At 36.0% G+C, this 27,048-nt stretch overlaps 1 protein-coding gene across 1 annotated transcript in view; it reads left to right on the forward strand.

The window, feature by feature from the left end:
- Positions 1-27,048, forward strand: part of GABRA2 (gamma-aminobutyric acid type A receptor subunit alpha2) — a 289,596-nt gene that overhangs the window by 252,942 nt on the left and 9,606 nt on the right. The window contains exon 7 of the mRNA XM_053700268.1: positions 14,996-15,198. Within this exon, the coding sequence (XP_053556243.1) occupies positions 14,996-15,198 (203 nt within the window). The remainder of the gene's footprint in view (positions 1-14,995; positions 15,199-27,048) is intronic.

Raw genomic sequence — 27,048 nt, forward strand, 5'->3', positions numbered from 1 at the left:
TTATTTTTCTCCTTTCATGTCTCTTTAATGAAAAACTTGTCACAACAGAACAGAAAAAGAAAATGTGTAGATGTCTGTTTTAAGAAAAAACATAAACTCTAAAACATCTTCTATAGGCCAACTAGTCATTTAAGCTCTTTATTATTCAAATGACTTTAGGCCTGGGATTCAGAATGCACCCAACACTGCCTATCTAAAGAGGCCAAGATGTTGTTATAAAAATCACAGATCTTATTTTATGATCTAGGTGGGTTATAAACACATTTTGGTAGATTTACTGTTCTGAGCTGTACTTGTATTATTCCCCCAGCTATATACATTAAAGTGGTCACCTTGACATTGTATTCTACTCTAGGTTTGAAATTTGACACTTCACAGTGGTGCTAAGTATGGCTTGAATGGGGAGTTCTGTATGCCATGGAAGAACAGCAGCAGGCATAATAACCCTTGAGAGGGAAAATACATAGACAGTGTGGTAAAAACATGAGTCATAAAAACTGTTGCATGTTTCTCAGATACACAGCAGATTTATTTACATCAAAGTACACACTTGGCTGAAATGTTTGCATTGAATACAATGTGCTATAATCTAATACTGGATGTGTTGTAGTGAATATTGCTGTACAGTATTAAGTAACACGGAGGAATCAATATAAACTAAAAGACTCATTTACACACTCATGGATAAATATTTGTGCAAATAGACTTTATACTGAAATATTTCTGGACATTACTGTCTTAAGGTGGCCAACTGCTCAGCTGAATACATTTATTTATAATCCATGTTTGGAAGTTATGATTGCACAGAAAGTATTTAGGTGTACCTAATCCATATTTATTTGGGTTCCAGTAACATTCCACATGGGACACTTAGGTGGTTTATATGTATTAACTAGTGGATTATACTATTTGTAGCACACATAGGTTTGCTTTTTCTATACTGGTGACTACTTTGGGACATCTTACTTTTTATTAATACAATTTTTTTATAATTTGTGATATTAATAAAGTTTTTTTTTTTTTAATTTAATTTGGAGTTGTGTTATTGCTAGGGTGTGGATTAATTGGACATTTATTTTAAGACACAATATTGGCATCTGTCATTCCCGTGCATGGCAAATATATTCAGTGGTGTGGTCACATTAATATGTATTGATAATATGTCAGAGAAAATACTATTAATCACTATTTATTGAGAGTTGCTGCACTGTTTGTTTTATATTTCCACAAACAGAATTTATTGAGATAATAATCAACATTATAGAAATCCTGTTTTATTATAATTATTATTATTTTCTAAACCAGTGAATACTCCTTGGTTTAAGAAGTAGAATGTAATAATTTCCCAACTTTCAAATATATGTAATAGATTTAACTTGACCTTCTGTAAATTGATTAATCAATAAAGAAATCACCTTTACATATGATGTTAGTAAATACTTGATCTTATAATGCATTGTTTCATATTTTCGGTCTAAATTAATGATAAAAATATTATAATGGAATCTGTTCTGATCTGTTTGAAGAATTGTGCAAATTAAGTTTAACTGAGTTTACAAATTTCAAACCATATCAATCAATAAACAAATGCAAAACTCTCCAAAAAATATAATCCTTCTCCAACACTTAATGATTCACTTTTGACAACCCTGGTCTAATGCTTGCCTGGTGTTATTGTGGATCCTGGATTAACTACCCCAATGTTTTTTTTTTTTCTTTATCATGGATCATATAGTAGACGCAAAAGAAAATCTTTAAAAAGCTGAAGAAAATTTTAAGCTAAAATGTTTTGTTCATTGCAGGGTTTAAAGACACAGAGAACACATGCTAAAATAAAAAATAGGTTGGTTACTTATCCTAATGAGAAATGCAATTTCAAACTATGCAGCCGCAGAATAATTTTTCAATACATTTTGCAATGCAACGTGTTGAAAGAAAGCAGGCATTATCCTTTTATTCAACACGAACACTGTTACCATATGCACAATCTGGGTGCGAATCCTATCCCAGATTTTGCAAGGGAATTTACTTTAGAAGCCTAACGCTACTACATTCTACATAGTGATTGATGAAACAATGTACTAGCTCATTTATGTTTAGCCGTAATTTGGTCCAGCAGAGGAGATTAGAGGATTTTAAAAGGGTAATGCCAAGCAATGTAGATTTTGTTAATAAAAGGACAATGTAAATGTTTTTTTTTATTCTCATAGTAGTGTTTAACTGATTATACATACTATAGAAACCTCCAAAAATGTGTTTTATGTCATTTTAACGGACATACATGTAAATACCTTATTAGTGCAGTGCATTACTGCCCCCTAACATATAAATACCTAATAAGTGCAATGCAGTACACTCGGACACTCACATATAAATAACTCATTAATTAAATGCAGTACTGCCCCGCACATATAGATAACTCATCAGAAGTGCACAGTGCTGCTTTTCACATGTTCAGATTGAATATTACAGCTGTGTAACCATTTTCTCCTTTGCATATGATGGGATTCTGTCTGGAAATCAATAGGACTGTAGGTATTATGGTTATTGTGGCTGTAATTGAGTTGCAATCAAAACAGAACAGGACTACAGTTCAATCCAGAAAGGGATATGTACTGTATATTAGCAGCACATTACTTTTAATCAGATTACAGAGTAAATAAGAGTCCCACCAGGCACTCTAGAGTTCTTGAAGTTAATGTAATCAATTGTAATAATTAGTTTAGATAAAATTTAAAGTGTAATTGGTAACCATTTCAAAAGTTAAAATATAAAAACATACATACACACACACACACACACACACACACACACATATATATATATATAAAACATACATACACACACACACATATATATATATATATATATATATATATATAATTCCTCCAAAAAGCAGGCACTCACTGGACTTTTCTTTAAAAGATATACATTTATTTACTCAGATTAAAAGACAAACGTTTCGGCACTGCACTGTGCCTTTGTCAATATTACAAGAAATGAAAAAAGAGTGCAACTAAGCACCCGAAATCAGATCACATACATTTAAAAACATACCCCTTAAATAGTTCAAAAACCCCTTTAACTTTACCGCCATCCGTATGTCACGCTGCTTCAAACAAACAACACTGACGTCACGCTGACACGCTAGTCGTGCCTAGCGTGATGACGCATAGCACGGTGTTGTGATAGCAACGTCAGGGACATCACGTCGGCGTGCTTACCAGATGTCAATGAACCACCGGGGCTAGTATGCGCATGTTCAGAAAGTAATGTTTCATAAAGCGCAACGGTTGCTAGTGGCAACTGAGATAAAAAATCATTTTGCCGCAACACCAACACTCCGGGTGTTACCTGCATGTGGCTAAGATGGAGGCTGATTAATAGTTTATTTTCCCAGATGTCAAAACCTCTTATGATGCAGTGAACTATAGACATATAGAGCAAGTTCCAAATTACAGATACTAGTGTGCAGCTCCATATACACGCTACATCATAAGGTAACTACATCGTGAAAATGATTCATAACTACAGGGGTAAAATAATGATGGCTCAGTATTGCAGACTAAATTACAGAAAGCACCCAATATCATATAATAATAATAGAAAATGAATCTTATTCTAAAAATTAACCTTATGTGCCCATCAGGCCCATAAGAGTATGGTAATGAACTTGAAGGCGGACACCCTAAGACCCTCAGGTCTGTATGGGCAATAAATTACAACAATCTCTAATAGAAAGAGCTGAAGTCCAATGTAGTGTTTAGTCCCCTTGGGGCCATAGTTCCCAATCTGTATATCCACATGCTCTTGCATTGGAGTAGTTTCTTTCCTCTGTCTCCACCCCTCGGATTAGGTGGTATGTGGTCAATTAACATTGATCTGATGCTAGACACTGGATGTTTAAAGTGTGCACAGTGGCATGCCACCAGCTGATCAGATTCACCACTCTTCAAGGATTGGCCATCCTATCACGGAAGGAGGTGGTTGTTTTTCCTATATACACATGAGAACACGGGCAAGTAAGCATGTAAATCACGAAAGTGCTGGTGCAGCTAAGGCGGTAATTTATTTTAAACCGCTGATTTTTATGGGGATGTTGAAAAGAATCTCCCTTGCACATGCTGTTGCACGTAGTTCAGCTTCCACAAGGAAAGCAGCCCCTCTTCAACGACTTCAGCCACGTCTCCTTTTTGTAATGGTCCACTGGGACAGATTTAACGAGGATGTCCCTCAGATTTCTGGCCCTCCAGTAGACCAACCTTGGAGCAGTCATCTTCTGGAAAGGTAACATGGGGTCAGTTCCAACCACAGGCCAATGGCGACGTACAGCATTTGATAAACGTTCACATCCAGGTGTGAACGTGGTGATCAAATTGAGTTGTTCAGACGTATCCTTTATAGGAGCCCTAATGTCATGTGTAATATCAGGGTTCAACAATTTCCCCTGAATTTCACAATTTTCATTCATTTTTCGCCCATTTCGTTCACTTGGGTCATTTGCAAGGGTGTCTCTCTGTTATTTCTCAGTGCCCTAGTGAGTTGGGAGGTGAGAATACCCTTTTTCTGGTGTTTAGGATGGAAACTGCTGGCGTGTAACAATGAATAGGGCAAGCCATGAGGTTCAAATGTGACACCCACTCACGCAATGACAACTCACCACCACTCCATATGAGGAAAACATCATCGATGTAGCGAGTATAAAAAGTCACTTGTGGATGTTCAAAAGGTTTCATGAGATCCTGCTCGTACCACGCCATATAGATGTTTGCGTAAGTGGGTGCCACATTCGACCCCATGGCCGTGCCAGCCACCTGCAAATAGTAACAATCCTCAAACTTGAAATAGTTTTTTTCTAAACAGATGGTCAACAGCTCACAAATTAATTCAATAGGTGGACCCCTATAATGGGCATTGTTGGTCACCATGGACCTGACAGCCTCCACCCCACCAACATGGGGAATCACAGTGTAGAGGCTGTCCACGTCCATGGTGACCAAAATGTCATCCTGTCGTAGATCCACAAAGTCTGCAAGTATCCTCAGCAGGCTAGGTGAATCCTGCAAGTAAGCCCTAGTGTTTTTAACAACATCCGGTAAATAGGAATCAATATAGATGATGGCAAGGTTAGTAAGGACCGAGCCCCGGGCATACACACACACACACATATATATATATATATATATATATATACACACACACACATATATATATATATACACATATATATATATATATATATATATATATATATATACACACACACACATATATATATATATATATATATATATATATATATATATTCTTTTTTATGTTTGGAAACGAAACATAAATAAAACTTTTTAATAACTCATTTAAACTTAAATATAGCATGCCTATTAATTTGTCAAAACTATTTAGAAGTCTGCTGTAGACATCAGTGGGATTGCTATGATGATGTCCATAGTACTGGATATATGGATATATTTTTCAAAATGCCCCTTAGACAATCTCTTGTTCTGTCTGTCCATTAAATGCTGCATCTAAAGACTTTATTTCTCCAACTTTAGCCCTGTGCGTAACATCTCCACTTCAGCTCTCTCCTGGTTTACCTGATGTTTAAGATACCTGCTATTCATTAGAATGAATTCACACTGATTGTTCCTGTGGTCCCTGTACAAAGTGACCATATCTTGAATAACTACATCCTCTAGTCAATTACCTTTAGCTTCCTGGGGTAGCCTTAGTGAGGGTGGTGGGGATGTTGCTGGGCCCCTTCCAGCAGACACCTGTGTTTGCTCTGCTAGTGCACACTGGTACTCTACATTGATTGATTCTGTAATCCAGGTATTTAAATATAATGCTGTGATGTCAATTAGTTGCAGATAAAAACTAAGTTCTTGCTCACGGTTGTCCTCTTAATTCTCTGAAACGAAAAACAAATATTTAAAATATCAACTTATATTATCATAGTATTGCTTCATATGATGAATTATACAATGCCAATTTACTATACTCGTTACAAACAAATCCATCATGTTCTAAAGAGAAAGCAGAATCTAGTAGTAAACATAACACCAAAAAATCTATTGGCCAGGTTACAAGTGGAGCCCAGACGTTTACTGGCAAGCGATAAAGGATTTTATCGCCGGTGTTTGCACCATTTGGGCTTATCACTTGTATTAAGAATTTAAAGTAAATGCGATTATGATTGCTTGAGCGCACTCAGGATTTATGCTAGAATGATTACAGCGACTTCAGAACTCTGGTTAACTGTTTCGAGAAAAAAGAAAGTTGAACCAAAAACATCAAATATACATTACAAAGTACAGTTACTCATAATCACACTATATAACTATTAAAAAAAAATATTGCCCACATAAGTTATAAGGGCTCAAAGTTATGAGATGTCAGGTATAAACACATAAATACATATGTACACCTATATAGACATATTTACGTGCATTGGAACCCTTTGCAGTTAAGTTGATGAAAACGATAAAATCATATTTATGCAATATTCATATTCAATTAAAGTTTTAACTATGTATTTAATGTAAATAGTGACTATTTATATATAGTATATATTGTAAAAAAAACACCAGATATATGAAGAAATATTTATTTATGAATAAATAGAAGATATTCTTGTATGTGAAGAACATTGGAATGTGAAATATTCTTATTTTCATGTCAGGTTAGCACACATAAAAATATGTGATCGGGTTTGCACGAGAGTGGGTTGTTAGTTTTTTACCCACTTTTTTTCTCCATTGATTTCTATGGGTGAATGCGTAAATGTACCATATTGTAAGTTCGACAAAAAGCTTACTTCTAGCACAATTAACACTCAAGCCATATATATATATATATATATATATATATATATATATATATATATGTATATATATATATATATATATGTTTGTAGGTCAGGTGTTTTGATTTTCGCTGTGTATGTGGCAAATGTTTATTTTGCTTAAAGGAGTTCCTCCTGATGTATTTCAATGGCAGCTTGTTTCTGAATATTCCACTATCATCAAATGGAATGTGAAATGGAGGGTGAAGAATGGGGTACAATTCTTTGTTTTTTCTTTCTTGAAAGGCTTCTCCTCTCTAGAGTATGGTATAAACTTTATGTGTGGAACGCAGTTTTCACACAGTTAAATTGGTTGTGGGCGTTCTCTGCAACAAATATGCAATGCTTTTAAATGATGCTGCAGGGAAACAATGTGTGACTGATAAAAAACTGTTTTATTTATAAATATTAAAAGTATATATTAAAATCAAATCCTCCTGATGTTTGCAGTCTCCTGGTAATTTTGTGTTCCAAGATTGGAGACAAACAGTTAGGAAATAATGCAATGAAACTGGTGAAAATCCGTGAGAACCGGAACAAATTATTGCAAAAGCTGGTATAAGTTCAGCTTACTATTATGTCCAGATGGTTTATAGAGCTCTTGAAAGCTCACAAAGTCCAGATGACTGTGGATTGAAGAGCCTGTCAGTGACAGGGTCCATTGTTGAAGATTGAAACACGGTCTTGCCGGACCGGAAGTGATGTCAAAAGTGGACGTGTCCTTACGCGTTTCGTGAACAGCGTTCACTTCATCAGAAGGTATGCACACATAGCAGTGAGGAGCGCTTTTATAGCGTTTCAGAGCTGTTAATTGATCGTGATTGAATTCAGATGTGTGTATTTATTGAAATGCATATTTCTGTTTTCCTTGTAATACCCAACTTACTATTCAGAGCTGTTAATTGATCGTGATTGAATTCAGATGTGTGTATTTATTGAAATGCATATTTCTGTTTTCCTTGTAATACCCAACTTACTATTCTTGGTTTTCGTGTCAAACCTAACCTAAAAATTGTTAATTTAGAAAACTAATATGGAAAACTAATATGATCTTTGAACTGTTTAAAATACTCTAATGAATAAATAAATTATTTGTTAACAGTGAACTTATTTTGCCTGATCATTATATGGATTTGCCTATGTATTTAATCATAAGTGAGACAAACACGCTATGTTATATAGTTATATAGTTTTCTAAATTAACAATATCTATATATATATATATATATATATATCTATCTACATCTAGCTACATCTAGCTACATCTATCTATATCTATCTATCTTATCTATCTATATCTATCCATCTATATCTATCTATCTATAACTATCTATCTATCTAACTACCTATATATATATATATATATACACACATATACACACACTTACACACGCAACCCCCCAAGAAAAGTTTTAGACATATAGAAAAGCTACCACTTGTTATTTACATTTAATATAAAAGATGTGTAAAAGGTATTTCAAGGAGTTGCATGCAACATTGGCACAAACAATAATAAGGAAAAATATAGGGCAACAAAAGTACATTTTAGAAGATTTAACAATTTACCAGTAGCTTCCTGAAGAAATATTATTTATTGTTAAATAAGTATGCAGATAGCAGAGGCTAGAATGAAGACAATGAGCCCTGCAATTGTTAGAATTTTGTTATATGAAAGAAATAATTCATTTTTAATTGAACATAAGGTATGATTATGGTTAGTGCAGGAAAATTATTGTTATTTACATTTATATAAATAAGACCTTGAATCACATTATCAACAACAAACAATGTGATATATTTTCTCTCAAAATGATGAGAATCCCTGATCATTACAGCTTAAAAGCACAGAACATCAGCTTATATATAACACTGTTTTATAAAGAAATAAAGCAAAATAACGTGTTTTTTTTTTTTTTTTTTTTTAAATAATAAAAAAAAACTCATAGGAAAAAACAGATGCAGAGTAAATGATTATAGTTTATGACTACTTTAAAAAATTGAGAATTACATATTTTTACTGTCATGGCATTTCAAGTAAATTACTTTAGAATAGATGAGTTGAAGAAATGTAAAAATACACTATGGTTATTTTAATATTGATTTTCTATTAACTTTACCTCAACCAGTATTAGCCTGTGTCGTATTGTTCCTTATGTCAGGGATAGTGTTGGCCAAGGATAAGCTACAGTATGTGAGCTCGCTGTGGGATGTTTATCTTATAAACTGGCAAAAAGGCAGATGCACATTCACAGGTAGAAGTAAATGGAACTCTAGATGATACATAATACTTACAAATATATAAATATTAACAGGGAAAGGTTTATATAAAATGTTTAGTTATGTGTAAAGAAGCAACTTTGCAATATATTTTTTATTATTTATTTGCTTCCCTTTTCATGTAATTTAGGTCTGAAAATGGAGCAATTTCTAGTTCTCAGAACTTAAAATGCAACCTGCTGGCTTTTTAAGGCTAATTCTAAATACATATCTGTCCCTAATGGCTTTATCAGATAGCAACTACAAAACAATGTACGTTATACTAATTTTATGACAGTGACTAACCTTCTTGTCTATGGACTAAAGCACAGACTGGCCTCTAGTTATCAAGCCGTCAACCTCAAATACGCTGGAATTCCACAGCGTATTTGTGGCGAGGCTGATTCGCTGTAGTTATCAAGCACTACAGCCCGGCAAAAGTAGAATATAGTGACGTAAGCTTCGATCCGCCGGACTCAGTCCGACACAGATCGATTCTTACGTCACTCCAGATGTTCCGAACGCAAGTTCGGCACAATCTGACTACTTTTGGGAGTTATCAAAAAACTAGCAGGTACGCTCGCCACTATTCCGGGCCAGCGTACCTGGTTTTCAATCCACCGCCCTGGAGATGGCGGATCCCATAGGAATCAATGGGAGTCTGACCATAGCGAAAGCTCATGTTCGCTGCTGCCCGACATCCCATTGATTCCTATTCTGCCCCCCCTACACCGCCGCAACTAAATAAATGTATTACCCTCCTTAAAGGAGTTCCTCCTTATGTATTTCAATGGCAGCTTGTTTCTGAATATTCCACTATCATCAAATGGAATGTGGAATGGAGGGTGAAGAATGGGGTTTCTGAATTCAGCGCTCATAGAAGGGAGAAAAAAAGAAAAACAAATTATGGTGCAGTATGTCAGCACTAAGGAAACAAGGCTAAAATGAGAGAAAAACTTGCTCACCTTTTTTGACCTCAAACCTGTGAGGTATGTTGGAAGCGTGGAGGAGATATAATCCCTATCTGTGGTAAAGCTGCTTTCAACGGATGAGTAGTCCCTCTTGGTAAGAGACTTCCTCCCTTTGGTATCCGTGGAGCAATGATGTGCTTCTTTGTAAAACGACTTCTCCTCTCTGGAGTATGGTACAAATCTTTGTTTTTTCTTTCTTGAAAGGATTCTCCTCTCTAGAGTATGGTATAAACTTTATGTGTGGAACGCAGTTTTCACACAGTTAAATTGGTTGTGGGCATTCTCTGCAACAAATATGCAATGCTTTTAAATGATGCTGCAGGGAAACAATGTGTGACTGATAAAAAAACTGCTTTATTTATAAATATTAAAAGTATATATTAAATCAAATCCTCCTGATGTTTGCAGTCTCCTGGTAATTGTGTGTTCCAAGATTGGAGACAAACAGTTAGGAAATAATGCAATGAAACTGGTGAAAATCCGTGAGAACCGGAACAAATTATTGCAAAAGCTGGTATAAGTTCAGCTTACTATTATGTCTAGATGGTTTATAGAGCTCTGGAAAGCTCACAAAGTCCAGATGGCTGTGGATTGAAGAGCCTGTCAGTGACAGGGTCCGTTGTTGAAGATTGAAACACGGTCTTGCCGGACCGGAAGTGACGTCAAAAGTTGGCGTGTCCTTACGCATTTCGTGAACAGCTTCATCAGAAGGTATGCACACATAGCAGTGAGGAGCGCTTTTATAGCGTTTCAGAGCTGTTAATTGATCGTGATTGAATTCAGATGTGTGTATTTATTGAAAAGCATATTTCTGTTTTCCTTGTAATACCCAACTTACTATTCTTGGTTTTCGTGTCAAACCTAACCTAAAAATTGTTAATTTAGAAAACTAATATGGAAAACTAATATGATCTTTAAACTGTTTAAAATGCTCTAATGAATAAATAAATTCTTTGTTAACAGTGAACTTATTTTACCTGATCATTATATAGATTTGCCTATGTATGTAATCATAAGTGAGACAAACACGCTATGTTATATAGTTATATTGTTTTCTAAATTAACAATATCTATCTATATATATATATATATGTATATATATATATATATATATATATATTCCTCGTTTGCAAGAAGGCACTCACTGGTCTTAGTAAAAAAACAACTTTTAATTCATATGTTTAAAAAGCAAGTACATCCATAACATTTCGATGTCGTTGTGACATCTTTATCAAATGTTCTGCTAACATCACCAATATAGGATTATCATGTTCCCAAAGTAGAAAATCGCTGGTGACTAACCTTCTTGTCTATGGACTAAAGCACAGACTGGCCTCTAGTTATCAAGCCGTCAACCTCAAATACGCTGGAATTCCGCAGCGTATTTGTGGCAAGGCTGATTCGCTGTAGTTATCAAGCACTGCAGCCCGGTAAAAGTAGAATATAGTGACATAAGCTTCGATCCGCCGGACTCAGTCCGACACAGATCGATTCTTACATCACTTCAGATGTTCCGAACGCAAGTTCGGCACAATCTGACTACTTTTGGGAGTTATAAAAAAACTAGCCGGTACGCTCGCCACTATTCCGGGCCAGCGTACCTGGTTTTCAATCCGCCGCCCTGGAGATGGCGGATCCCATAGGAATCAATGGGAGTCTGACCATAGCGAACGCTCATGTTCGCTGCTGCCCGACATCCCATTGATTCCTATGGGAAGTGTGTACACCTAACACCCTAACATGTACCCCGAGTCTAAACACCCCTAATCTGCCCCCCTACACCGCCGCAACTAAATAAATGTATTACCCCCTAAACCGCCGCTCCCGGAGCCCACCGCCACTCTAATAAACTTATTAACCCCTAAACCGCCACTCCCGGAGCCCACCGCAACTATAATAAATATGTTAACCCCTAAACCGCCACTCCAGGACCCCACTGCCACCTAAATAATACCTATTAACCCCTATCCTGCCTCCCTACACTGCTGCCACCTATAATAAATTTATTAACCCCTATCTTGCCCCCCCTACACCGCCGCCACTATAATAAAATTATCAACCCCTAAACCTTAGTCTAACCCTAACACCACCCCCCCTAACTTAAATATTAATTAAATACATCTAAATAAATATTATTCTTATTAACTAAATTAATCCTATTTAAAACTAAATACCTTTAAAATAAACCCTAATATAGCTACAATCTAACTAATAATTATATTGTAGCTATTTTAGGATTTATTTTTATTTTACAGGCAAATTTCAATTTATTTTAACTAGGTACAAAAGCTATTAAATAGTTATTAACTATTTAATAGCTACCTAGATAAAATAAAGTCAAATTTACCTGTAAAATAAAAACTAACCTAAGTTACAATTACACCTAACACTACACTATCATTAAAGAAATTATTCCTATTTAAAAATAAATACTTACCTGTAAAATAAACCCTAAGATAGCTACAATGTAATTAATAATTACATTGTAGCTATTTTAGGATTTATATTTATTTTACAGGTAACTTTGTATTTATTTTAACTAGGTACAATAGCTATTAAATAGTTATTAACTATTTAATAACGACCTAGCTAAAAGAAATACAAATTTATCTGTAAAATAAATCCTAACCTAAGTTACAATTAAACCTAACACCACACTATCATTAAATAAATTAAATTAATTAACTACAAATACCTACAATTAAATACAATTAAATAAACTAACTAAAGTACAAAAAATAAAAAAAACTAAGTTACAAAAATAAAAAAAATTACAAGATTTTTAATCTAATTACACCTAATCTAAGCCCCTAATAAAATAACAAAGCCCCCCAAAATAAAAAAATGCCCTACCCTATTCTAAATTACAAAAAGGGCCTTTTGCGGGGCATGCCCCAAAGTAATCAGCTCGTTTTAGCGCAGTGAAAGGGATAAGTCACGCAGCAATGGGCAGCAGATTGAAATATATATGTATATGAACATATACATATATATTTATGTGTTAATATGTGTATATACACATATTAACACATACATATGTAAATAAGTATATACATATATATATTTGTAGTTTTTTCAGAGTCCCCGTAGACCGCCATGTAAAGGTACTTCGACCCACTCAATTAAACACCTAAAAACTGCTTTGTGCAGTTATGATTTTTTTTAAAAAAAAGATGCTCATAGTTTTTCTTTTATTAAAGCCACTACATACTTAATTTTGGGTCAATTGGGGGACATTTAAAAAAATTAACCAGGTGTCTGTCTCAATTTTTTTGTGCGATAAATGCTACTGTGAGCTCGCGGTAGCGATAATCAGCCACTTGTAATAGTTGGTTATTTATCATGCTCCTGTAAATGGGCAAATTTGCCCGTTTACGGACTTTGGATAAATTAGCGCTCCACTTTTAATCTAGCCCTATATATTTTAATAAAACAACAGAATAACTTAATTTTGCTATGCACATCAAGGCATGGATGAGTTTGGATGGTATCTGAACAAATGTTTAATTCTCTGCCGAATCAACTGCGAAGCTATCAGAAAAATAATATAAATAGCTGCTAACGGTTTTTGATTGGAATATCACTGTTAAATACTGACTACAAAGTAGTGGTAAAATTGTGTTTCAAAATCAATGAAAAAACAAATTGAAATCAGATTTTCTAATGTATTCTGAAAAGGATCAGCTGTAATATACTTCAGTGAGTTCATTATTGAGTTAATTATATGTAAAATGTGAGCTTCATGACACACTCCCTAGACAGACAAATTAGCTGAATTTGTAACATAAGTTTTCAAAATACTGTAAATTGCATAATCCAGCTATTTGATTTGCTGCATTTGCAGGCTAAAGAATTTGCTTTTTTGGTTCTCTACAGAGCATGGGGCAAAGCACAATTTTAACATGAAAGCAAGAGCTGTTCAATATTGTTTTAAGATTATGTTGACTGACATTACTTAAAGGGACATAGATAGATAATCCCTTTATTAGCCATTCCTCAGTTTTGCGTAACCAACACTGTTATATTAGTACACTTTTTACCTCTGTGATTACCTTGTATCTAAGCCTGTGCAGACTGCCCTTATTTCAGTTCTTTTGACAGATTTGCCCAGCTACACTATGGGGCCTATTTATCATCGGTCTTGCGGACCTGATCCGACAGTGCGGATCAGGTCCGCAAGACCTCGCTGAATGCGGAGAGCAATACGCTCTCCGCATTTAACATTGCACCAGCAGCTCACAAGAGCTGCTGGTGCAACGCCGCCCCCTGCTGACTCGCGGCCAATGGGCCGCCAGCAGGGTGCTGTCAATCAGCCCGATCGTACTCGATCGGGTTGATTTCCGGCGATTCCTGTCCGCCTGCTCAGAGCAGACAGACAGGGTTATGGAGCAGCTGTCTTTAGACTGCTGCTTCATAACTTGTGTTTCTGGCGAGTCTGAAGACTCGCCAGAAACACGGGCCCAGAAGCTCCGTATGGAGCTTGATAAATGGGCACCTATGGATAAACGTTAATCATGGGAGAGGGAGGGATGGTACCTACACTACGGAAATTATGTTTTGGTTGTGGGGAAGTGAGAACCTACACTGCAAAAAAAATATTGAGAGTGGTAAGGTGTGGAGGATGAGGGTGGTATCTTCACTACAGAAAAAAGGGGTTAACATAGTTATATCATCAACAACTTGTAATCAGCTATTCTAATACCCATCGAAGATGAAAGGAATGTATGAAAAATTAAAGTCAGTATCTTGCAATGTATTTATTTAACAATTGATTTTTTTAATTTATATTTATCTACTTAATATAGCAGACTTTTAAAATATTTTTTAAATATAGATTTACTAAATTGTTATGTATTGTTCTTTGTACTTTAACGTTAAATTCTAGAAATTGCTATTTACTATTTAAAATGTCTCCCTTTTTTTCTAGGTGTGACCACTGTACTAACAATGACAACGTTAAGTATCAGCGCTAGAAACTCCCTACCAAAAGTTGCTTATGCTACAGCAATGGATTGGTTTATTGCTGTCTGCTACGCTTTTGTATTTTCGGCTTTGATAGAGTTTGCAACTGTTAACTACTTTACAAAACGAGGCTGGGCATGGGATGGGAAAAGTGTTGTAAATGATAAGGTAAGAAAACTATTTTAATTAATCAACTGTAATGTATCTATCATACCTACTAATGGCTAGATTACAAGTGGATTGCAAAATATAGCTTTTGCGAAAGCAATATTTGCACTCAACTTAGTAATGCCAGTGCACGCAAATGTGCACTGTTATTACAAGTTAGTTGCAATGTGAACATGACTTTGCGTTTGCATTACATGGAAGCATTGTGCTCACAAGTACCCGCTTCCATAAGCTCCAATGGAAGCCTCGTTTTCATGCCGTAAGACACGGCATGGGGGTATAGTGCAGCAAAGGGGGTAAGTCACGCAGCAATGGGTCACAAATGTTAAATATTTGTATATGATTATACACATATATATTTATGTGTTTATATGTGTTTATATCATATACATATATATATATTTACAGGGAACACACAGTACACCATAGGCCATAATGTAAAGACACTTTTCAGTGCCGTTTTGTTTTCTAACCCCACACCCTCCAATTTTTACCCCTAACAACTGCTTTGTGCAGTTGTTTATGATTTTAAAATGCTACATTTTTTTTTTATAAAAAAACTACAAGACTCTTAAATTTGGGGCCAGTTGGGGGAGATCTGATCTCTGCTTAATTTTCTAAGTGCTAATTACTACCACTTGTAATGGCTGGTTATTTATCGCGTGTCTGTAAAAAGACGAATTTGCCCATTTACGGGCACACAATTAATTAGTGCTCCACTTGTAATCTAGCTCTAAACTAGTAGAAATAGTCCTTTCCTGATTTTAATTATAATATTATATAGAAATAATCATATTGTTATAATATATTTCTTACATTACTTTTACTTATACGGGTCAATATCAGGTCTGCTGCACATCGATAAATGCCGACAGAATACACTGTCAGCATTTATCATTGCACCAGTTCTTGCGAACTGCTGGTGCAATACCGCCCCCTGCAGGTTCACAGCCAATCGGCCGCTTGCAAGGAGTGTCAATCCATACGGATCTTGATAAATTGACCCCATTGTCTCTTTTTATTGATAATTATTTTAAATATTAATTTATTGAGTCATTCTTCTTTTAATATCATACAACTGAGGGAAATAAGATGATTACTATTTAAGTACATCTTAACATTTTATACAAGAGGTAGTGAGGTATATGTTGGAGAACTCTTAGACCTTGCATTTTGCTCTGAGTGTAATAAATTCAGTAAGAAACACTAACAAAACAGAGAGGAAATCATAAGAGCACAAAACATTACACTTAAGAATGTGAAATATATTAGAAAATTAAATTTTAGCAATTGTAAATCTTCAAAGATAAACCAATAATAAATATTTAATTATGTCAAACTAGTCACAAAAATATGAATAAATATAGTCAGAAAAACTTTCTGACATATTAGTACTAATTAATATATTAACAGAGGAATCATACAAATATTTTCAACCAAGAATCATAAAAATATTAATATAAATTGTATTTTTATTATAAAAGGGGATTTTTTTAGCAAAATATCCTTAGAGAATACCAGAAGATGGATTTTGCATATCATTTATATTCTCAATATTCCACTAATGTTAAGTGAGCATATGCTGTTTAGTTATATAATAAAAATAATTAAATAACATCTCATAGTGTGATTGACTGCAATAAAATGCACACATCTGTGTTTCCCAGCAGGCAGTATGTAAATGCTTTTTTTATGTACACATATTTAAGACTCCTGAAAGGTAGGGCGTTACTCGTGTTTGCAAAAAAGAGCTCTGTGTATAATAGTGTCATACAAGTATATTGAAATACCATGAAATACATCATCTGCTTGTATCCTGCATTCAAAAGTTTAGAGATTAAAGCAACATTAAACTGCTGGGTACCACTACAGAAGAATGGTTACTAGTCACCCTGCTATTGCTTCCCCCTGTGCCTGCTGCTCTCTTTAACCCCTTAATGACCGAGGACGTGCAGGGTACGTCCTCAAAAAAAAGGCAGTTAACGCCTGAGGACGTACCCTGCACGTCCTCGGTGTGGAAAGCAGCTGGAAGCGATCCTGCTCGCTTCCAGCTGCTTTCCGGTTATTGCAGTGATGCCTTGATATGGAGGCATCCTGCAATAACCTCACATGGCCATCCGATGCAGAGAGAGCCACTCTGTGGCCCTCTCTGCACCGGACATCGATGGCCGGTATCGTTGGTGGGTGGGAGCCGAATTGGGAGGCGGGTGGGCGGCCATCGGTGTGCCGCGTGACGTCAAGGGGGGCAGGATCGGGGGCGGGACCGTCGGGAGGCACGCACGGACGCGCGCGCATGCACGGAGGGTGGCGGGCGGGCGCGTGCACGGGGCGGGAGCGGGTGGGAACCGCTACACTACGGAAAATGTTTTAATAAAACTGGCCTAATCTTGTTTGTGCAAAAGCACAAAAAGTGATCATGGAGGGGTGGGGGGGGTTGGTTTTGTGTGTGGGGAAGCTACACTACAGAAACTTTTAACAAATTTAAAAAAAAAAAAAAAAATTTCTTCTAAACTGGGTACTGGCAGACAGCTGCCAGTACCCAAGATGGCGCCCATTAAGTTAGAGTGGGAGGGGATAGAGCTGTTTGGGGGGGGGATCAGTGAGGTTGGGGGCTAAGGGGGGATTGTACACAGCAGCATATGTAAATATGCTTAAAAAATCATTAAAAAAAAAAATATAGCTTTTATTTTAGTACTGGCAGAGTTTCTGTCAGTACTTAAGATGGCGGGGACAATTGTGTGGTGGGGGAGGGAAGAGAGCTGTTTGGGAGGGATCAGGGGGTCTGATGTTTCAGGTGGGAGGCTGAGCTCTACAATAAATCTAATATTAACCCTGCAAGCTCCCTACAAGCTACCTAATTAACCCCTTCACTGCTAGCCATAATACACGTGTGATGCGCAGCTGCATTTAGCGGCCTTCTAAATACCAAAAAGCAACGCCAAAGCCATATATGTCTGCTATTTCTGAACAAAGGGGATCCCAGAGAAGCATTTACAACCATTTGTGCCATAACTGCACAAGCTGTTTGTAAATGATTTCAGTGAGAAACCTAAAATTGTGAAAAATTTTAATTTTTTTTTAATTTGATCGCATTTGGCGGTGAAATGGTGGCATGAAATATACCAAAATGGGCCTAGATCAATACTTGGGGTTGTCTACTACACTACACTAAAGCTAAAATTAACCCTACAAGCTCCCTACATGCTCCCTAATTAACCCCTTCACTGCTGGGCATAATACACGTGTGGTGCGCAGTGGCATTTAGTGGCATTCTAATTACCAAAAAGCAACGCCAAAGCCATATAAGTCTGCTATTTCTGAACAAAGGGGATCCCAGAGAAGAATTTACAACCATTTGTGCCATAATTGCACAAACTGTTTGTAAATAATTTCAGTGAGAAACCTAAAGTTTGTGAAGAAATTTGTGAAAAAGTGAACGATTTTTTTTATTTGATCGCATTTGGCAGTGAAATGGTGGCATGAAATATACCAAAATGGGCCTAGATCAATACTTTGGGTTGTCTACTAAAAAAAATATATATATGCATGTCAATGAATATTCAGAGATTCCTAAAATATATCAGTGTTCTAATGTAACTAGCGCTAATTTTGAAAAAAAAAAAATGGTTTGGAAATAGCAAAGTGCTACTTGTATTTATGGCCCTATAACTTACAAAAAAAGCAAAGAAGATGTAAACATTGGGTATTTCTAAACTCAGGACAAAATTTAGAAACTATTTAGTGTGGGTGTTTTTTGATGGTTGTAGATGTGTAACAGATTTTGGGGGTCAAAGTTAGAAAAGTGTTTTTTTTTTTCAATTTTTCCTCATATTTTATAATTTTTTTATAGTAAATTATAAGATATGATGAAAATAATGGTATCTTTAGAAAGTCCATTTAATGGCGAGAAAAACTGTATATAATATGTGTGGGAACAGTAAATGAGTAAGACGAAAATTACAGCTAAACACAAACACCGCAAAAATTTAAAAATAGCCTTGGCCCCAAACGGACAGAAAATGGAAAAGTGCTGCGGTCATTAAGGGGTTAAAACTGTTCTCTTATTTTACCCCATTACAGAATTCAGTTGGTAAAGCTCTGCATCTTTGTACGGGCGCCGGAATCTTGTAACGTGCGTATTGTTGCATTCTGTGACAGAAGCAGTGCAGTTTCAAAGATCCGTAATTTTACTGGTTTTTTGAAAGCTGAATCTTGTACTTTGGTTTAGCTTGAAAAGAGAAAGAGGGGGCTTTGCATTTTTGAAGCTAATTTACACAGTTTAAAAGTAAGGTAACAACTATTAAAAAGCTAAGCACTGAATAATATAGAGTAATGCAACCACTGCAAAAAAAATGTACATCTACTGATCTGTATTGTGCAAGCTAAACTGAAGTGCATGTTATGGCTTGTAAAGAAAACAACAATAGAAATGATCTGTGAATATGCACTGCTTCTGTAACAGTGTGCAAGAATTTCAAACTCCAAGATGGCGGCATTCATTTTGTAGATGCAGAATTTTACTAACCAGCACTTGCAGAGGGTTAAAATTAGAGAACAGATTTGAAGATAGCTGCAGGCATGGGAGAAAAAGCAATATCAGGGTGAGTAGTAACCATGCAAATGTAGTTGTACCGTGCAGTTTAAATTTCTTTAAACAGGCATGACATGTTTACACAGGTAAAGAATTAAAAGAACAAGGCTTTATTTCTCCAAAGTACCATTAACTGTTGCTATAAAATTGTTTGCTTAAAACATTAGCTCATGTGAGTCACGTTTCACAAGACACTTTAGTCAAAATAGGGAAAGTGATGCACAGTAGTAGTAAAGTTCTAAAGTGATATAGATCATTTTCCATATTACCTAATGGCTATGTAAGCTTAATGCTTTTAATTCTTAATGCTTTTTGTTCATGGGTAAATCTTTATATTATATTTCCTTAATTTTTCATTACGGCTACATCATATCATCATGCTTATTAGTAGGATTTCACAGACCAAACAATCACCTAGATTACGAGTTTTGCATTAGAAGCTGTGCGGTGCTAATAAGCAGTTTTCCCTCACCGCTCACTTACCTACAACACTGGTATTACGAGTTTTCAGAAACTCGTTAAAAGACAAGAAGTGAGCGATGAGCAAAATTTTGCTAATTACCGCACTCCAATACCAGCGCTGCTTAAATCAGCGGTGAGCTGGTGTAACGTGCTCGTGCACGATTTCCCCATAGGAAAAAAAGTCTAACACCTGCCAAAAAGCAGCGTAAAACTCCCTAACGCAGCCCCATTGATTCCTATGGGAAAATAAAATTTATGTTTACACCTAACACCCTAACATGAACCCTGTGTCTAAACACCCCTAATCTTACACTTATTAACCCCTAATCTGCCGCCCTTGACATCGCCGACACCTGCATTATATTATTAACCCCTAATCTTCCATTCGGGACACTGCCGCCACCTACATTATACTTATGAACCCCTAATCTGCTGCCCCCAATGTCGCCAACACCTACATTATATTTATTAACCCCTAATCTGCCGCCCCCAATGTCGCTGCCACCTACCTACACTTATTAACCCCTACTCTGCCTCCCCTAATGTCGCCACCACTATATTTTATTTATTAACCCCTAAACCTAAGTCTAACCCTAACCCTAACACCCTCTAACTTAAATATAATTTAAATAAATCTAAATAAAATTCCTATCATTAACTAAATTATTACTATTTAAAACTAAATACTTACCTATAAAATAAACTTTAAGCTAGCTACAATATAACTAATAGTTATATTGTAACTAGCTTAGGATTTATTTTTATTTTACAGGCAAGTTTGTATTTATTTTAACTAGGTAGAATAGTTACTAAATAGTTATCAACTATTTAATAACTACCTAGCTAAAATAAATACAAAAGTACCTGTAAAATAAAACCTAACCTAAGTTACAATTACACCTAACACTACACTACAATTAAATAAATTAACTAAATTAAATACAATTAAATAAATTACATACAATTACCTAAATTAAATTAGCTAAAGTACAAAAAAACCCACTAAAATTACAGAAAATAAACAAATTACAGAAATTTAAACTAATTACATCTAATCTAATAGCCCTATTAAAATATAATATATATAAATATAAACTCTAGCCTAAACTAAACTACCAATACAATAGCCCTTAAAAGGGTCTTTTGCGGGGCATTGCCCCAAAGTAATCAGCTCTTTTACCTGTAAAAAAAAATACAAACAACCCCCCAACAGTAAAACTCACCAACCACACAACCAACCACCCAAATAAAAACCTATCTAAAAAAACCTAAGCTCCCCATTGCCCTGAAAAGGGCATTTGGATGGGCATTGCCCTTAAAAGGGCAGTTAGCTCTTTTGCCGCCCCAAGGTCCCTAACCTAAAATAAAACCCACCCAATACACCCTTAAAAAAACCTAACACTAACCCCCTGAAGATCGACTTACCGGGAGACGTCTTCATCCAAGCCGGCCGAAGTGGTCCTCCAGACGGGCAGAAGTCTTCATCCAAGCCCGGGCAGAAGTGGTCCTCCAGACCGGCTATCTTCATCCATCCGGCGTGGAGCGGGTCCATCTTGAAGACATCCGACGCGGAGCATCCTCTTCTGGCGATGACTAAAACCGAATGAAGGTACCTTTAAGTGACATCATCCAAGATGGCATCCCTTAATCGAAATTAAGTTAGAAAAAATCCTATTGGCTGATGCAATCAGCCCAAAGGCTTGAAGTTCAATCCTTTTGGCTGATCCAATCAGCCAATAGGATTGAGCTCGCATTCTATTGGCTGATTGGAACAGCCAATAGAATGCGAGCTCAATCCTATTGGCTGATTGGATCAGCCAATAGGATTGAACTTCAATCCTATTGGCTGATTGCATCAGCCAATAGGATTTTTTCTACCTTAATTCCGATTGGCTGATAGAATTCTATCAGCCAATTGGAATCTAAGGGATGCCATATTGGATGACGTCACTTAAAGGTACCTTCATTCGGTTTTAGTCGTCGCCAGAAGAGGATGCTCCATGTTGGATGTCTTGAAGATGGGCCTGCTCCACGCTGGATGGATGAAGATAGAAGATGCCGTCTGGATGAAGACTTCTGCCGGTTTGGAGGACCACTTCTGCCCGGCTTGGATGAAGACTTCTGCCCGTCTGGAGGACCACTTCGCCCGGCTTGGATGAAGACGTCTCCCGGTAAGTCGATCTTCAGGGGGCTAGTGTTAGGTGTATTGTATTAAGGGCAATTCCCATCCAAATGCCTTTTTCAGGGCAATGGGGAGCTTAGGTTTTTTTAGATAGGTTTTTATTTGGGGGGTTGGTTGTATGGGTGGTGGGTTTTACTGTTGGGGGGGTTGTTTGTATTTTTTTTTTTACAAGTAAAAGAGCTGATTACTTTGGGGCAATGCCCTGCAAAAGGCCCTTTTAAGGGCTATTGGTAGTTTAGTTTAGGCTAGGGTTTTTTTTTATTTTGGGGGGCTTTTTATTTTAATAGGGCTATTAGATTATGTGTAATTAGTTAAAATGTCTGTAATTTGTTAATTATTTTCTGTAATTTAGTGGGGTTTTTTTTTGTACTTTAGCTAATTTAATTTAATTTAGCTAATTGTATGTAATTTATTTAATTGTATTTAATATGGTTAATTTATTTAATTGTAGTGTATTGTTAGGTGTAATTGTAACTTAGGCTAGGTTTTATTTTACAGGTACTTTTGTATTTATTTTAGCTAGGTAGTTATTAAATAGTTAATAACTATTTAGTAACTATTCTACCTAGTTAAAACAAATACAAACTTGCCTGTAAAATAAAAATAAATCCTAAGCGACGTTGGGGGCGGCAGATTAGGGGTTAATAAATGTAGGTAGGTGGCGGCGGCGATGTTAGGGAAGGCAGATTAGGGGTTAATAATATTTAACTGGTGTTTGCGAGGCAGGAGTGTGGCGGTTTAGGGGTTAATATATTTATTATAGTGACGGCAATGTCCGTTTCGGCAGATTAGGGGTTACAATTTTTATTTTAGTGTTTGCGTTGTGGGAGGGCCTCGGTTTAGGGGTTAATAGGTAGTTTATGGGTGTTAGTCTACTTTTTAGCACTTTAGTTAAGAGTTTTATGGTACGGCGTTGTAGTGTAAAACTCTTAACTACTGACTTTAATATGCGGTAAAAGTCTTGACAGGAGAGGGTGTACCGCTCACTTTTTGGCAGACTCGTAATACTGGCGCTATGCAAGTCCCATTGAAAAAAGAGGAAACGCAATTTACGTAAGTGGATTTGCGGTATTTCCAAGTCTAGCCAAAAAAGTGAGCGGTACACCTGTACCTGCAAGACTCGTAATACCAGCGGGCGTTAAAAAGCAGCGTTAGGACCTCTTAACGCTGCTTTTTAAGCCTAATGCACATCTCGTAATCTAGCCGAATATTTTTTTTACCATAATATTAAAACTGTATCTGCTGATAATATTGTACCCCTATGGTTAATCTGATCCTATTTTTTATCATCTGAGAGACAGCATTTCTAGTTTCTACAATAGCATAGGAACTGTAGAAGCTTAAAGGCGATATCTCTATTATTTAGTGAAAAGGTTCCCATAATAAAACATAGAAAGGAAGCTATAGTGTACGCAAGTTTGTTGTGGAGTGTAGTCCAGTGAGCCTTATGGATCGGAAAAAGCTAAAACTGAAATGAAACTGTTTTGTTATTTAATTACATATGGTGTATAAAAAGTTCAGAATGTAATGTGGAAAATCATCTTTATCTTTTGTATAAAATATCCATCTTTTCCAAATGTACCTCTTTCAATATATATAATTTGCTGAAACTTAACTCCCTTTGATGGAAGCATTTTGAGGCAGACTCATGAGATAGACAAAAACAAAGAGTGGGATTTAAATTTATTTACAGGTTAGTAAATATTTATTTTATCAAAAAATCTTGCTTATTCAATATGTATACTTTACTACAAAAATAGGAAAACATTACCGTAGGAGTAATAACAGCATACATAAAGACAAGAAAAACTTCAATAAGTAACAATATTATTTACAAAAGACAATGCATCTAAACAACTTTGCAGTTTTTGCCAGCAGGTAAAAATAAATAAAACTAATTGGTTAATCTCAGATTTTTTTTTATGTAAGGCTTTTATGACTATTACTATAATGTGCACCAAACCAAGGATAAAATGTCCAGGGTTCTTCTGGTATAGTAACCTCAGCAAAAGAAAACATACACTATTTTTCTGTAGAATATAAAACTGGAAAAATGTAAAGAGCCGTACTCACGTAGTTTAGAGCTATAACTCAGCTCTAAGTTTAAAAGCCCATGTAATCAATCCTACAATAACTTTAAAACATTTATTTTACAGTTTTAAAATCACAAGGGTACAAACAGAGTAAACAACCGATATAGCAGCACAACACATCTGCAGTGAGCGGTTAGACAGTTCAGCAAAAGTCCTAACCCTCCTTGTGATGTTTGTGTCCCAAAGTCCAATTTGATCTGACATACGTTTTGCCAGAGAGCTCCTGGCTTTTTCAAGGATGCCATACTGTCATCCTACTATTCTTTTATGTGCCAAGCTGAACAACCATTAGTTGATGTTGTTCTTCCTCATTATATCCAATCCAGACATTTCTTTAATTTCCAGGAAGGGCAATCTGACATAAGTATTATGGAAAATAGTATACAAAAACACAGCAACATAATAAAAGTACATATAATGACAAAAGGATAAAAATACATGCGCTGGATGTTTAAATTATTTTTATATAGAATGCATCAAATTAACAAATATATAATACTATGTGTTAAGTGGTTAGTGTACAACAATAACATTTTTCAAATATATGTGAAAGTCTTAAAATTAAAATTAATTTCGAATAAAATAAAGATTCAAATCACATTCATTATCCCACCTGGGATTAAACCTCTGACCTTGTGAAAAAAAAGAAGCCATAACCACTCTCCTATAATAGACAGCTAACTTGATAAATGTGATGCTAACTAATACCATTCAAGACGTATACTAGTCTCAAAGAGACATAAAAAAGGAATATTAACTATAAATAAGCAACAGAAATTAGCAGCTAAGAATATTTCCTATATATGGTACCAATAAGTTAACATTTTAGTGATACAGGATAAAAACAATTATAACAAGATAAAAAATTAAAAAAAACTACACTAAAGAAAATCCAGAAAGAGATAATACATCTAAAAAGTTGTACAATTCAAAATCCCTATTTAATCCATAAGGAATAAAAAATTTAAATCAAATTTCTAACGCATTTCCATTGTTCCTAAAATATTGGCCAAATTATCTCCTCAGAAATGTGGAATTACATTTATTTTTTTAATTTTTTGGGGGTTTCAAAGAGCTTTATTGTACCAAGTCAAAACACACGTTTCACATTAACAGAGCATTGTTAAACAAGTACATTGAATGATACAGATAACTGACCCATCGGAGAGCAAATAATGGTAGGCAGAGTCCAAGAGAAGGTTAGAATACCTCTCATATTCTGTAGAATGGAAGTAATGCTCCCCGTTGGGCATCATCCAGGACTCCAATCAGGGAGTAGCTCTGTGATGTATATACAACTTAATAAAAATATATATAAACAGTCAAACAAGTAACAAATTCAAAAACATTTATGCAGCTATGAAGGACAAAAAGGTGCCGTAGATAAAATAATATATATGTCCAAGTGCAGGTTATAAAAGAAAAGGGCATAAATATTGATAAATGTAGGTTCACTAAGAGGTCTTAAATGTTGTATCTGTCTCTAAACAGTTATTGTTGGGGAGGAGGGGAGGAGAAGAGGCTTCGATGGTTGGGCAACTACATCAGTGGAAGGCTGCAGGGAATGTAGGTATTCATCCCAAATTAAACGGATTGACAATAAGTTGTCTGTTTTGTGTAGTTTTGAGTAGTGGTATTGTTCTAATTCTATAGCAGTGGACACCCTATCGCGCCAAAATTGTATGGTTGGTAAGGTTGGTTGTTTCCAGTAATATAGAATGTATCTTTTGGCCGTATTGACCATAATAGTAAGAAATTTCAGTCTAAGCAAACAGGTTATCTGAGGGAAATAGTTAAAAAGGAAAGTCCACGGGGTGTGCGGGGGGACTTTATTTCACTTCCAATATGAGACCAGTAGGTTTGTGCGATAGGGCATGACCACCACAAGTGGGTGAAAGTGCTTCGTTGTGTGCAACATCTCCATCAGTCAGTACAGGAGCCCGGGAACATTTTCATGAGTTTATCATGGGTGTAGTGTCATCTACTAAGGAGTTTTATGTTCATTTCCACTATATTTAGAGAAAATGCAGAGGAGCTCATCTGTTTGTATATTGTTTTCCATGTTTTAGGAGTCTGTCGGTCACTAAGCTCCTTCTCCCAGCTAATGCTATGAGATGGAGGATGTATTGAGCGATGTGAGAGTAGTAGTTTACAGGATATGGAGAGGATGCCTGTTGTCGGGAATGATAGGTGGCATAGTGATTCGAATGGGGTTAAAGGTCGCGTCAGCTTGTGTCTATCCGTATGCTTTGATATATAGTGCCCAAGCTGGTGATATGTGAGCCAATTAATTAGGGTATGGCCTATGATCTCTGCTACCTCTTCTCTAGGTTTAAGTTTACTGTTTTGTAGGAGTAGGCAGTGGGGCATCGTCTGGGAAAGTGTATGGTTGGCGGCTGTGCGTAGTGGGAGTTGGACTGCGGGTTATCCAAGAGGGGTGTTAGTGGAGAACACGGTGTGGAAACTGTCCTGTATCCCCTTAAAATTTTCCCCCATACAATAAACATTTCTCGAATTAGAAG

Source organism: Bombina bombina, chromosome 2, assembly GCF_027579735.1.
Source record: "Bombina bombina isolate aBomBom1 chromosome 2, aBomBom1.pri, whole genome shotgun sequence".
Lineage (NCBI taxonomy): Eukaryota > Metazoa > Chordata > Amphibia > Anura > Bombinatoridae > Bombina > Bombina bombina.